General features: G+C 32.9%; 1 protein-coding gene across 1 annotated transcript in view; it reads left to right on the forward strand.

Moving 5' to 3' along the window:
• The first annotated feature begins 3,295 nt into the window (after nt 1-3,295).
• Nucleotides 3,296-14,919, forward strand: part of LOC129801412 (uncharacterized) — a 30,089-nt gene continuing 18,465 nt past the window's right edge. The window contains exon 1 of the mRNA XM_055846389.1: nt 3,296-3,714. Within this exon, the coding sequence (XP_055702364.1) occupies nt 3,682-3,714 (33 nt within the window). The 5' untranslated portion in view covers nt 3,296-3,681. The remainder of the gene's footprint in view (nt 3,715-14,919) is intronic.

Below are 14,919 nucleotides of genomic sequence, written 5' to 3' on the forward strand. Positions count from 1 at the left end.
TGAAATTCTAAAATAGATAGCGGAATCGTTTTCAAAAAATACAAATTATTTAGAAAATATTCACCAGTGCATCAATTTTGGAAAATAAGTAGGTTATAATTGTTATCTTCGGCAAGGCAAATATTTCAAAAATAGGTCTAAAAATTTCGATATTTTTTATTTTCTAAATTTCTTGTTCGAATTCTAAGAAACTTACGATATTGAAGAAGGTCTAGGGAGGCTATCTATAGAAAAAAAAATTGAGCCGCTATCTTTTTACCTTGGAAGATATTGAATTTTGAATTTTTCGATTAATGACTTTTTGCCTCAGTCTCCCCTATTAATTAATCTCTTAATAACCAGTAAGCACTCAATAGTTACTCACTCAATAGAACTCGCATCTGCGATCCAAGTGTCTTGGGTTCAGTATCCCCTTTAGGATTTTTCTGGTTTTAAAGGAGTTCGGATTGCATTCAGCGAGATGGGATTGATGACAACCCATAATAATGCATGTCTAGAAATCCCCTTTCGGGAAGGCCTAGTTGCCAGTATTATTAGTTAATTTAATAACCGGTTGACTACCGGTTAGAAGCAGACCAATTAGAAATTCCAAGACCTTCGCAGTGAACAAAACTTGTCTCAATCGATTGATAAATTAATATACTCTCTAGACGGTTCTTAAAATTTGGCTTTGAAAACAAGCATTATTAAATGATCAGGTAATTCACTGGGGTTTTCGAAAATGGATGAAATGTTCGAATAGATAACTGTCTTAAATACGATATATTCTTTTTTCTTCTTCTTCTACTTTAATCAGGCAAATGCCTGTTTTTCAGTTAAGTTCAGTTCAGTCAGTTGAGTGTTTGAAAGTGGCATAGTACTGATCATACTGATATGATAAATATAATGATAAATATTACTGTGAAAGTGATTGAATATGCTTCTGTTCGCTTGGTACGTCAGCCCAAGAGTTTTCGTGTTTGTGCACAGAGAGCGACAATCAGAACAAGTGATTCCAACCCACAAATTTAACCCAAATAAAGACAGGAAAAAATTTCTGCATCCTGATAATTATACTGATAAATCAGCCGGGGTTCTGATTCTAATGTCCAAAACTTGCACTACTTTTTAGTTTAGATGGTCTACCTCTTGGTCTCGTAGTTAATGCTGGAAGATTTTTTGTACCCTTTTCGAAAGTCCTAGTATAGTTCATTCGGTTCACATAATCTCTACACATACAGTATCGCCTTCTTGACTTTGACTATATCCTGGACTTCAATATTCAAAATCAAAAAATAAAATCGTAACGGGTTATAAAGGTTTTCAAAAAATATGCTTTGAGTTTGAAAGAGAGTGGGGTGGGGGGATAAAGGCCATGTTATATTGAAGTCAGTTAATGAGTAGTCCTGCAAAGATCCCAGGAAGCTATCCATAACAGTTTGACCTCAAATTTTAGTTATGGATAGACGGACAGATAGACAAACCGCGAGACATCAACATCAGAATTAAAAATAGGCGGTAAAATATTAAATTTTGGTCAGTAAAAATCCTAAATAAAAAAAAGTCTACCGTTTAAAATGTTTAGAGAGAGGTGGTGCTACATCGAAGCCCAGTTTTCTTTGGATATATGAGATAAAATAGGATATTCAATGTAACCCCATCTTCCCATTCCCATAGGACATTCAATGTAGTCCCCTATCACTGAGAAAACAAAGAGGGTGCGATTAACATTTTCTCCTCAGAACTTTAACACTTTTTAGGTGTAAAAATATATCAGCATTTTTTAATGTTAATTTTACACCTTATTAAGGGTAAAATTAACATGAAAAAAGGTACCTTTAATACCTAATACACCTAAAAAGGGTAATATTTACACCTATTTCGGATCAATAATGTAGGGTAAAATAAACATTTCCGGAATGTTATTTTAACTTTTTCGGATTCCTCTCAGTGATGTCTTATTTTGCATGATAATTTCACTGTTATTTTATTTCTGTTCAAATTTATTTCTTTATCGTTCATTTGTACTGTGTCTTAAAAATTCAGATTGCAAAAGAATCAATCTATTGTTAGGTTATTATCAAAAACGTTAACAACTTTTCTTTGATTTTTTTTATTGCACAATGAAAATTTCATATTTCTTTTTCCTATATCCTATATCAAACCGATTGTGGATCTGTCCTAATACGAGCATTTACTATTCTTTATTTTATATTTTAGTGTCTTGGAATCATAAAATTTTATTTTCACATTTTTTTATTCTTATATTATGTCTTTTTTAAAGTAAAATTTCAATCAGTTACAGTTCCAGTTCAATAAATTTTCATAGGCGCAATCTTTTAAATTCAAAATAATATCCAATAATAAATAACGAGTTTGAGTAGAAGCTGACTCCAAATAAACAGAAATTTTTTTGTCTAAACAGAAAATGAATTATGTGGTTTAAAATTATGATAAATAGTAATTTTACAACATCCGGAAAGTACGATCCGGATTTTAGAAAAAAAACAAATATTCCTTCTAAGGAAAGTCTCCCAATTTCTAAAAGCAAATTTTACCGGTATTATTTTTGATGAAATCTTCAAGGAAAACGGTAAAAATTCCCATTTTTATGATAATCTTAAATTCTCTTCTGATGTCTTGTGATCACTGAATTGCTAATCAATTTCACTCGAGATGATTCATAGTTGTACGACCTTGACAAGGTTGTTGGACATCTTCACGCAATCTTATATGACAAATATTATCAAATTCACGAGAAAGCAACAAAAAAAGATCTGAAATGCTTGGGGAATACCACGAAGAAATATTTTGTAATTGCATGAGCAACTAATTGATCGTGAAAAATGGTCGACTAAACAAATCAAAGAGAGGAAAAAAATGCGAAGCAACAAGTTGGGGACATTATATCTGTAAAATACTCCACGCAGCAGTTGCGGCAAAAAAAAATGTTAAAGAAGAACTTCGGTGGGTTAATCAACAAACATCATTGACGTCACCACTGAACTTATGTATGCGCCTCGTGTATTGAGAGATCAGTGATCTAAATTGCCAGGGATATAGTTTTGAATCCCGTGTCATTTTCTGCAGACACCACGAGTATGGCTTTTAGAAAAAGGACCGGAAAAGATTGCGGATCCACGTGTTTGGAGTAAAAAGCGAACGATGTAATTAATTAATGCTCATTAGATCGGTATGAGAATGATTTTAGAATGGCTATACTGGAAACAGCTGTGGTCTTGTTTCTCCTCTTAATTCTTCGTGGTGATCAGTCGATCGTGCAACGATCGTTGGGGCTTTGCTGTATCTCAAGTTCCAGCTGTTTCAAGCTCAGGGAATATATCTGAGCCGGCATCTCACCCATGCCAGTCAGTCGAAGCACAGCCGTTGTCGCGGAGTGTGCTCCAAGAGAAACCAACACGAATTTTTTTGGTGATCAAGGCATTCTTCTTTTCAACATTCCCCAAAGTGAAGATCGCGATCTTTATAAGAGTGTTTTTTTTTCTAATTTTCTTCTTTTTTTTGTGAATTTTAATATATTGAAATTCTTGTGTGCCATTATGAGTTAGAAGATTACATTCATTTTCTCAATAGACGATTTTGTGGTAAATTGAGCAATTACTTAAAGACAACAAAAAAAACATTAAAGACCGTAAAACGCGAAAAAGAGTAAATCGATTTGGGAGAAAATTTAGTTCAAAAATGAAATACCATGTGGATGCACCAATTTTGAAGGTATGGCACATATGAAAGGAAATTGCGTGAAAAAAAGCTTATAAATCATTTTCTTCTTCCTGGAAAAAAATAACCCGTGAAAACACATTATTGCTTTGCAATCATCTTTTTTTTTGGGCCAGTTTCAACACCATTAATTGCCTTCAATTAGTTTTTCATTTATTATCCCCTGAGAGACGAGGAATTAAAAGCAAATGCTACAAAATTAAATTATAGTGTAATTTATCAAGCCTGCTCAAAAATGTTCGAAAGTGTTTGTAGTTGGTGATAAAAATTTAATGAAGAGCCTGTGAAATCTCTAACATAAGAACAACCAAGCATTTAAAAAAAACCAAGGGGAAATGCGAGAGGAAATTAATTAAGAAAAATTCATTGTAAAATATTCTTTGTATTAAAAGTGAGACTCTTGACCCATAAAAGTTACTATGAGAATACGCTTATGAGCCACTACTGTCGAAGAAAATAACGCGAAAAACAGACAAAAAAAGGCCCTCAATGTTGGTGCCACAAATTTCCCGCCGAAAAATGAGGGGAAACACCTTGTTAATTAAATTGTCGCATTGTTCACAAATCACATAGAACAAAACCTTCTTTTAAATGAGATGGAAGTGAGTTGATCATATATTCATTTAGTCAGCAGTCAGTGCTATTTAATAAATATTAAAATAAAAAGTGATCGTAAGTGATCTTCGGAGTTTGTCAAGTTATCTTGATGTTTCATTCATTAATTTCCATTTGAATTATGTGTAGCAAAGAGTCTCCTTTTTTTTATATTGAAACCAATCAATAAATCACAATATTGTGAACATTCCCATTAAATTCCAAAGCTTTATTACCTATACCCGGTTATTGCAATTAAGACGTCGCTCGGCGAGGGTAAGAAAAAAAAAGAACTAAAATTAAAGCGTAACATCAAAAGGAATCAATGTGTTAAGATTTTATGATTGACATTAAAATAAGTCAATTGATCTATTAAGAACGTGCAGAAAATTTTTCACACTTGCAATCTAACATGAGAAAACCAACCTCTCAATTCCTTTTCCTCCTCACTCTTCTCATCAGCAATTATTCACAAAATCATCATTCTCTTGAGAGTAATTGAATAAAAAATCAGCAAGATAATTAATCGATCACACCACCACTCCCTCTCACCTTTTTTTCTTAAGCAATAAATTGCAAATTACACGCTGATTTACGTGTTGATGCTTAAGAGCAAATTAGTATGTATCTCATGGAGATTATCTCTGGAGCTTAGAGGATCAATTTGATTGAAAAACTAAATATGGTGTCTTCTGCCACAATGTTATACAAGTTTCTATACACCGTACCCTAATGCATCTAATATCCAATAATCATAATTCTTAGCAAAAGAAGCTTACATCTTCAATTTTCATTATCCCAGAAATGCACCAAAATCATAAATCTGTCAGAGAACCACTTTGTTGCTAAAGGTTGCAAATTATCAATGTAAAATGATATTGCATTACAATTTCAATAGTCTGTTTGAATTGATTGATTTTTTTTGCCATTTTCCCATTCAAATCATGATGGTAGTTTTAGACATAAAAACAAGCATAACGATAAAAGACTTTAAAAGTAATTGAATAACTTAAATATGAATTGAAGGAACACAATTAAAATTGTAGAATAGTTACTGTAATATTTAAGAGATAAGTTTGAAAATAATGTGGTATTATTACAGCAGAAACTCATTAACACAAAAATTCTAAGATAAAAAGATCTTCAAAATAAATAAATAAATAAATGAAGTGTAGGGTAGTGGCATCCTTTATGGTTAATAGGGTAAAATTGAGTAATTTGCAACCATTTCCAATTTGGAACATTTGAGATTTCTTCACTGTTTCAGATGGACAGAGATAAAGAAGGCCACAAAATAAAAGTAAAATGACAAGGAATAGGGGAAAGCGCGCTACTTTCGGATGACTCAAGCTTCGCACAATTCATTTTTTTTCTCTATTTTCCTTATGGATATCACCAATAACTCTTTTCTAAAAATTTGAGGCATTGGACTGTCTATTAAAAAATAATATTATAATGGGACAAATTCATTTATAACACACTGAAAAAATGAATTGTGCGAAGCATAAATCGTCCGAACACTGAGAGAAATCCGAAAAAGTTAAAATAACATTCCAGAAATATTAATTTTACCCTTCAGTATTGATTCAAAATCGGTGTAAATATTACTCTTTTTAGGTGTATTAGGAGTTAGTTACCCTTTTTCATGTTAATGTTACCCTTAAAAAGGTGTAAAATTAACATTATAAAATGTTGATATATTTTTACACCTAAAAAGTGTTAAAAATATGAGGAAAAAAAGTTAATCGCACCCTCTTTTTTTTTCTCAGTGCATCTATCCTAAAAATTTCAAGTCAATCGGATAAAAATTTGTCGAGTTCTACTGCTAGTTGCGGAGCGTCTCAAAAAAATTGACTCTCAGTCCTCGAACTGCTGCCTTTCCATTTTGTACACAAAGTTAAAATTAAAAAATAAATGTTTGTTTCTCATTCATAATCTGATTTCGTATTTTTACGCCCCTTCTCATGTGTCCATCTCCGTCTTAGCGTTGATTCTAGCTCCCAGGATTAAACGATGGAAATGTCCCTTAGCAGGCAGTATGTTATTTGTTACAATCTAATGGCCGGACAGAATTGAGAGAGGACGAAAGATCGCTTTCTAGCCAAAGGTTGTTTAAAAAAGTGCATTTTTACATAAAAAAGTAGAAAAATGCCATGTTCAAGAACTACCAGATAGTCAAAATAATCACCACACTAATATCCAAAGTCTAGCATATTTAGAGGTAGGCCAGTTTCCTCTATATATCAGTTTTTAGAAGGCTGAGAAAAGATTTTTTTTTTATATTGCAATATTTTTTTGTCATAATAAAAGACTTATTAACATTTTTAAGCGAATATGAAAATAGAAAATTTTAGTTATCTTGTAAAACTTTCATTTAATTTCAAAATTCAGTTGTTGGAATCAGATTTTCAGAGACTTACAAAACCTATTTTTTCTATTATTAGGATATTTATTTCTTTATCAGATATTAAAAATAAAATAATATTTTCCTTTAGCGAGTGGGTATAGGGCTTGAAAAAACATATTTTTAAATTGAAATTTGAATTTTCCGAAGAATTTGAAAGGAAAGCGCGCTGCTTTCGGACGACGCAAGCTTCGAACATTTGATTTAAAAAAAAATATCTTTTAAATAAATTTGACCCATCGTAATAAGTACATTTTAATAGCTAGTCTAAAGCCAGAAATTTTCAGAAAAGAGCTATGAAATAATCCATTAAGAACATAGAAATATTGAGTTGTCCGAAGCTTGAGTCGTCCGAAGGTAGTGCGCTTTCCCCTAGTGTTACAAAGTTATTGAAATTATCTAAATTATTTCATATTGTCTAAAGCGGTCTTCCGACTAGAGGTTTAGCCCAGTTCCCAAAGGTCTCAAAATCTTGAATAGCGAGCAATTTTATTGCGTTTTGAGAATCTATAGGTCTCTTATCTTTAATAATCCAATCCTAAGGTAAATTTCTCCAAAAAATCGTGATTGATAAGAAATTAGAGCAATTAAGCCATATGGCTAAGTCTTAGGTCTGAAGCCCGTATAACAATCTAACGTTCGGCTTTTTATATACTAGCCGTACTCACTATGGCGCTGTTATCTTGTAATATCGTTATCTCGTTATCTCGTTATGTTCTCGCAATGTATTTTATAAATGAAAAATTATAACAAGATAACAGATTACGGAGATTACGAGATAACAACGCCATAGTGAGTACGGCTACTGTTTTACCTTTTTAAAATATTACATAAAACTCAAGTTTTTTTTTAATCTGAAGGTAACTATTTATTTTATACGTTTTATAAATTGCTATATTTTATTGTATTTTAATACCGTCTACATAGAATATATATAAGAATTAATTAATTGTTTCAAGTCCTGAGACAATAAAAATATAGATTCTAAACTGTGAAAGAATAAAATAGAATCTCATGTTATTTATAGCCACAAATAAAAATTTTCCCTTCCAATAAAAAGTAAATATTCTATTGAAATGTATGCCACAATTGTAAATTCTTCGATGCTTTTTCATATTTTTTTTCCTTCTGAAACATCTCAATTTTATGACATATATTTCTTATTTTTACAACTGTTTTCATTTCTTTTTTTTTGTATTCTTTGAAGTGCACGTCTTCATTTGCAACACTATACAACTATTATGTGAACTTAAACATTACCCAGATCATGCTCAATTTAATCACAAAAGCGTGTCGTGATCGCTGTGGAAAAAGCAATATTCAGAAAGACAAATCCCTGACCACTGAAAAATATTGTGAAATATATATATTTTTTTATTTAAGATAATTGAATTATCTCCAGCAAATGGCTCTTTTACACTCAGAAAAGCGCAAGAAAAAAGAGATTTTTAAATTCCTGGAAAATTCCGTGGGTAAATATTTTGCTGTGCAAAGAAAACACAATTTCTGATCATGCCAAGTACCATCGTTTTAGCGAAAAACCCTGAAAATCTCACTCCCACTTTCTGAGTAGCACAATTGACGATTGACCGACAGAGGGAAAAAATGTGGAAAAATATTTGTTAAAAATTTATCGTTAAATCTTTTTTTCCCTCTTCTCGAAGAATTGGCTAATTAAATAGTAAAGCAACTTCCGTGTTTGATTTCATGTCTCAATCGAAAGATTATGCACAACTTCGTTTTTTTTTCTCTCCTGAGTGATTGTGTCAAGATAAAAGGAGTGATCTTCACATCTCAAGTGTCTATTTGACCATGATTTTTTTTTTTCACAACAATCACAATTGAACGTCTTTCTGGGCACCCTCCCATACATCATGATGGTATGAAAAAAAAGTACCAACAAATAGAGTATTTTACACTTGAAAAAAAAGGTCTTTCGCAATTTATCTAAATAAGACATGCTTCTTTAACAAAACTTGTCGATTGTGGATCATGTTATGCAATAATGTGATCTCCTGAGCAAATAAGAAAAATAAAAGAGAGACACTGAGATCGAAAGTTATAAAAAAAGGCGTTCAAGCTGTGTGAGAAAATTAGAGGAAAAAAAACAAGTGCCAAATTATTACAAAAGAAATGTTAGTTAAATTCTTTACATGCTCACCACAAAAAAAAATTCATCGTGCTTTGTTAACAAAATCACTTAACAACTTCTCCTGAAGACACAGTATAATCAACTCATGGTGTTGGGTTATTGTTTTACATTGAATTTTTTATGAGCTACAAATGTATGTGAGGAGAAAAAACAAATATTTTGACATTGGTTATCTAACTTTTTTTTCGCGATAAAAATATGATAATATCTTGGAAAATTTTAGCGCGATAGCAATTTTTTTTTTTTCAAGCGAATGAGGTGCAGTTAATTTTGCAAGAAGGCGGAAATTCTTATTTTTTTTCTTCGACTTTTCACAGCAAAATGCAATTGTCTCTCACCAGAGTAACTGGCATGACCTATTAATATTTAATAAAAGACTTAAATATAATGTTTAAAATATATACACACACAGACCATAGTACAACATGGCCTAATGGGCAAGAATAATTCTCAATCGATTGGCTTTTGCACCGGCGAAAGAGCATTTAATTTCAACTATAACATTCATTTGATACAATTGAAATTGATCATTTTGCAATTGTTCTCCTTTGCACGCTGGCGCACAGAACGACAAAAAAATAGAGAAACAAGATCATTTAAATATGCGTATTTAATTGTATTAGTCACATTGAATCCAATTTTTCAATTGTCTTTCATTTAGAATTTTTGGCGGATTGTATTTTCCGCATTCTTTCTCTGTCTTTAAAGTGCACTGAAGCAAAAAAAATGTTGTCCCTCTAATCTCCAATTTTTTAACATTACACACTTGATCATCACGTACGATCATATCAAGAAAAAAAAAACCAAAATATGCTCAATCCGTTACTGCATGAATTAATATAATTTTTCGTGATGAAAATAATTTTATACCAAACCAACCACACCAATTATCTTTACCGCTAGAATATTTTTCTCTAAATGTGATTCTCCCGTTTTTTTGTCGCTTGTGGCATCTTGAATTTTTTTTGTCATGCACAATATCTCATCTTGAGTCATTCACATTCATTTTGAACACTTGAAAATTACCAACAGAATGCTAAGAATGTGATGATGAGTTGTTGGTTGGAATAGAGTGTGAAGTAAATATTTTTGCTGCTGTTGCATATTGGAAAATGTTTTGTTTTTTTTTTCTTACCTTAAACCCCAAGATGCTTCAAGTATAAGGTGGGCCAAATCGAACTGCCAGTGACGTAGATACTTTTCCCCGACTGGTACAGTGTAACAAACATTTGTCAAACATTTGTAATAGAAAAATTAGAGATCGAATAATTTTGTAAAGATTAATTAATTCTATTCATAAATGAAAATATATTAATTGTGCTTCGGCTAATGAACTTCAAATAAATATAATATAATAAATTTTGATATAAAAAACACCTTTTTACTATTACGACCACATTAGGTTTTCCATAGGGGAAAGGCTCATAATTTTGTCCAGTTTCTTATTTTGGACACTTTGAGGATAAAATTGGACACTAAAAATTAATTGATTAAAATGATGGATTTTTATTCCAATATTCGATGAATAATGAATTCTATTTTAATATTTGTTCTTTTTGGAAGATTTTAACACTAAATACGTTAAATTTTGAATATGATTTGAGTTAAAATTGCTTTGTTGAAAATTCAGTGTGAGCAATTGCTTACGAGAAATATGACAGAACTTTGTGTTTACTTCAGTCTTATTCAGCTGTGATGAACTACTAACAATGTTTCTTCGCTTTTTTTGAGTGATATTATTCAATATTCATTGAATATTGTGTTAATTGACAAGATTGAATTAGCAATATTATCGTTATTTTACGGTTCTAAAATTTACTCTGCCATGCGGTAACAAAAACGACTCCAAACGACGGTCTTTTTCCGTACAAAAAATGACGCGCCAAAAATAATGCATTTGGCATCGTTCTCTACCGCATATGTACGAAATCGACGTACGCACTTTGAATGAAGACGTGAAGTACACTTCACAACTTTGTATTGCACTACCACCGTAGACACTATTTTCTCAACAATTCATCACATTTTCTGTCGTTTTCTACTACATTCTATGTAAATTTCTCTATTTTTCCCCTAATTCACTACACACATTTGCGAAGATTTTTGCTATTCGACTATTCCTGAATGAGGCATCCGACATGTTGAAAATTTTCCAACTGAATAGCAACAACACAAAAAAAATCTTTTAAAATTTTCACTAAATAGGTCTTTTCGACACAAAATTTTAATCACAGGACACTACAGAAACTGGAGCAAACTCCTGAACCACAAAATTTCATTTTACAGAAAAATGTTTGTGTGTTTATCATGTCAAAAATTGCCTAATTTTCAGTTAAGTTCTGTCAGCACTGTACTTTTTCGAATCACAACACACATCTTTACCGGGGGAGCTTTTTCTCCCAATGCACACTATAATATTGTTGAGAAAACACGCGAAAATATCAATTACTTTGCGGATTTACAGCACTGAATAGTTTTATTTGCCATTTGACAAGTTAAATTACCCCTCAGATATACCCAATGAGGGGAAGATTTTTTATAGGGACACTGGAAATTACTGGAAGTCGGCGTCATATTTTAGTCGTGAGCGAGTAATTTCAGAGTTATTATGACGCCAAATGACTTCCGTAATTACCGTTATATTATTCCCCACTTACCGTCATTCGACTCTCTGACGACCGTCATAGGAACCGATTTTAGAATCCAGAATACATACATCCAACGGTAATCTAACTCCAAATTGCTATTTGGGTATATATGACCCTATTGTCCTCAAGGGAAGTGTACATACCATTTTCAAAATCTATATCACGGGCTTTTTAAGAGTTTTTTTTGCTTGAAGTTACTAATTTGGCCAAAACTATGGCAAACTGGATTGCCTTGATGAACACTGTACTCCTGGTTTTCAAGGAATCTTCCTGGTAATCCCTTGAACAGTCACTGTCACAATATTTTGAGTGGTATTTGGCAAAAAGAAACTTATCTACATATTAGGTGAGATTCTTAACAATCTCACCTACTATAATCCTAACAAAATTTCATGTCGTCCGATCGACCTCAAATTTGGCCAAAATGTGTTTCAGCACTTCCTGATCACGAATATATATGTGGCTAATTTACGTTCCCGGCCGGCCGGCCGGCCGGCCGGCCGCTCTTTGGAGCTTAATAGCTCCTAAACTAAAAAAGATATCGACTTGCGGTTTTCGGCAAAGGTTATATATCGGGTGAAAATTGCAACTTGGTGCATAGACCCCCCACCCCCCACCCCTCCTTCCGCCATTTTGAAGACCCCCCTTTTTTTGTTTTCTCAATAGCTCCGCCCCTATGGCATTCAGCGGACTCAAATTTTAGTATGTTATAGCTGGGCCTTAGAGCTTTCCATCAATACCAAACTTAAGGTCCCCCGACCCCCCTGACCCGAGCTATAAGGGTCCAAAAAAAATTTCTTAAAATGGCCATAACTCCGGTTCTAATTATCAGAATTTAAAAAGTGAGGGCTTTTTGGAAAGCTCTCGTGAAATGCCACTTCGCCTTCTAACATCGCAAGTTCATAAAACCACCGCTAGGGGCGCTTTTTTTAAAAAGAAAATTTTTAAATCTTAAAAGTTAAATAACTCAAAAATTCCATTGTGCATCGGGCTGAAAATTTAGTATGTTGTAGCCGTTGATTATACCTATCAAACAAAAAAAACCTTAAGTCGATCCATAACCCCTGACCCGAGCTATAAGGGGTCAAAGTTCGAACATTGACCGGCCTCTATCTCCGGTTCTAATTAACATAGCGACCTAAATTTTACCTTTTTGGTTTCGTCTCGATGAGCACTTTCAGATGGAAGTTCAAAAAGTCACCACAGGTGGCGCTGTGATAGCGTCAAAATTCATCGAAATTCAAAGTCACTTTTCTCAAAAACGGCATTGTGCAAGTTAATGAAATTTTAGTATGTTGTAGTCCAGTCTAGGACGTTTCCAAAATGGTGCGTATGGGCGCTGTGGTTTCAATAGAACCGGAGATATGAGGGGTCAAAGTTCACGAAATTCAAAAAATCATATCTCCGGTTCTATGTGACCGATTTTGATGAATGAGGGCTTAAACGAAAGATCTCACCTAATGCTACAACTTTCTAGAATATTTGAACTTCGTGGGACCAACACCAGGGGCGCCACAGTCGAAAAACCAATTTCAATATCACATAACCTCAATTATCTCGACTGTCGCTAAACCGATTTTGATGATTACTTCAACATAATTGTAGAGCACATTTGTCTCTAAATTTCGTCCATACATCATTTTCTGCTCAGACTACGCTATCACTCCGATTTTGCCGTTTAAGTGTGAAAAAATTGATTTTTCCCATAATAACGCTTTGAAATCACTCAGATGCCAATTTGACTGCCTCTACTCCACCAAGACACTTAAAATAGGGGTTTAAATGGAAAGTCCCGCAAAATACAACAATTCTTTGATATAGTTGAAGTTCAACAAATGACTACTTGGGGCACTCTGGATGAAAAAACGAGTTAAGAAACAAAAAACCTCGCTTATCTTGGCTTCTGAGTAATCGATGAGTTCAAGTTCTACGGCAAAATTATAGAGAACATTCTGGTCTACATTTCACCCATATAACACTTTTCTGTCAGTTCATCCAAATCCTTGACATTTTGGTTCAAATACAAAACTTGTATAATTTCACGAATTTGGTTCAAGATAACTGAATGGCGTCTCCCTACTTCAGCATCAAATCGAATTTGCATGCACTCCGAGTTAGCTCACGTTAAGAATCTCACCTACATAAGCCGGTTAGGATTATCTGTCCCTTTATTCACACACAATACAATTGCACAATATTGGACGCTTGCAGAATAGTCTAAAATATTACAAAATATGTTATAATTCATCAGATATAAGATGAAATGTCCAGGAGCAAGATGTCCCACCTGCATTTCACAAAGAAAAACAATGTCCCAACTACATTTCGCTATAGGTTTGGGACGAAAACACTGTTACCCTTGGGGACCATAGGGACCATGACTCGGAAAATTCTACACGCTTTTTTGGAAAATTGAGAGTAGTTTATTATATCAAAATATGCAATATACAATCTTTGGATATTCTATTTTGTGTTTCTAAAGAACCTTTTGCTGAAAAAAATTAATACAAAAATTTTGAAAAAGAAGAGTCATTTCACAAAGTTCGAAATTAGTGATTTTTGATCTCAAATATTTTCTTTTCCTGAATATCTGGAGTCTTGAGAAAATTAGCTAAGAATCTTGCATCCTTCTATTATGATATCGTGCACAAACCGATAGATTTCAATTAATGTAAATAGTAAAAAAAAATGTTTTTCCCCGGGTCATATATGACCCTAATGACGCGAAAGAGTTAAAGAAAATTAATATTTGCTTTTTGTTGAGAATGTTTGAACTCGGCATTTTATATCAATTTGGAATTCTACGTGATTTTTATGCTTTGAATTCTATGATATTTTACTTAATCTGAGTTTTTCCAAAGAACATTATATGAGTATTGAATGTTCTGACACATTTACTATTTGCTTATATGGTGTATGGTCTGCCGGGTTTCGTAGCAATAATTTTTGTCCAGTAGAATTTTGTGGCAAAAAAGTATGAGAAAAACAGAAACAACATCAAATATTAGTTTAATTCAGACCTGTGCTCGTTAAAAGTCGTGTGATATCGGAAATTTTGTGATGATAATTTTAATGGAAATTACAGATAGCCATACTGGTAACACTAATTCCGCTCATTCACGGTGCCATGATAAATATTTTTGCGCCAAAAAGACATAACAGACGTAAAAACTCATATAGAAAGAATTTGTCTTCTTGATATCTTTGTCGGAAGACGGATAGCTGTTCACTACACATCCTTTTACTTGAATCTTGCGGAAATATGAAGAAATTTAAAGAAAATATCATTTCAAATGACAAGCTTCCTGAATCGCGCGCAATTCAACTCGAGAGAGAGATAGAGACACAAATAACTAACTTTACCAACGTCTGGAGGCGCTGCGGTTGCAAAAAATCTCTAA

The sequence above is a fragment of the Phlebotomus papatasi genome, chromosome 2, assembly GCF_024763615.1.
Source record: "Phlebotomus papatasi isolate M1 chromosome 2, Ppap_2.1, whole genome shotgun sequence".
Taxonomy (NCBI): domain Eukaryota; kingdom Metazoa; phylum Arthropoda; class Insecta; order Diptera; family Psychodidae; genus Phlebotomus; species Phlebotomus papatasi.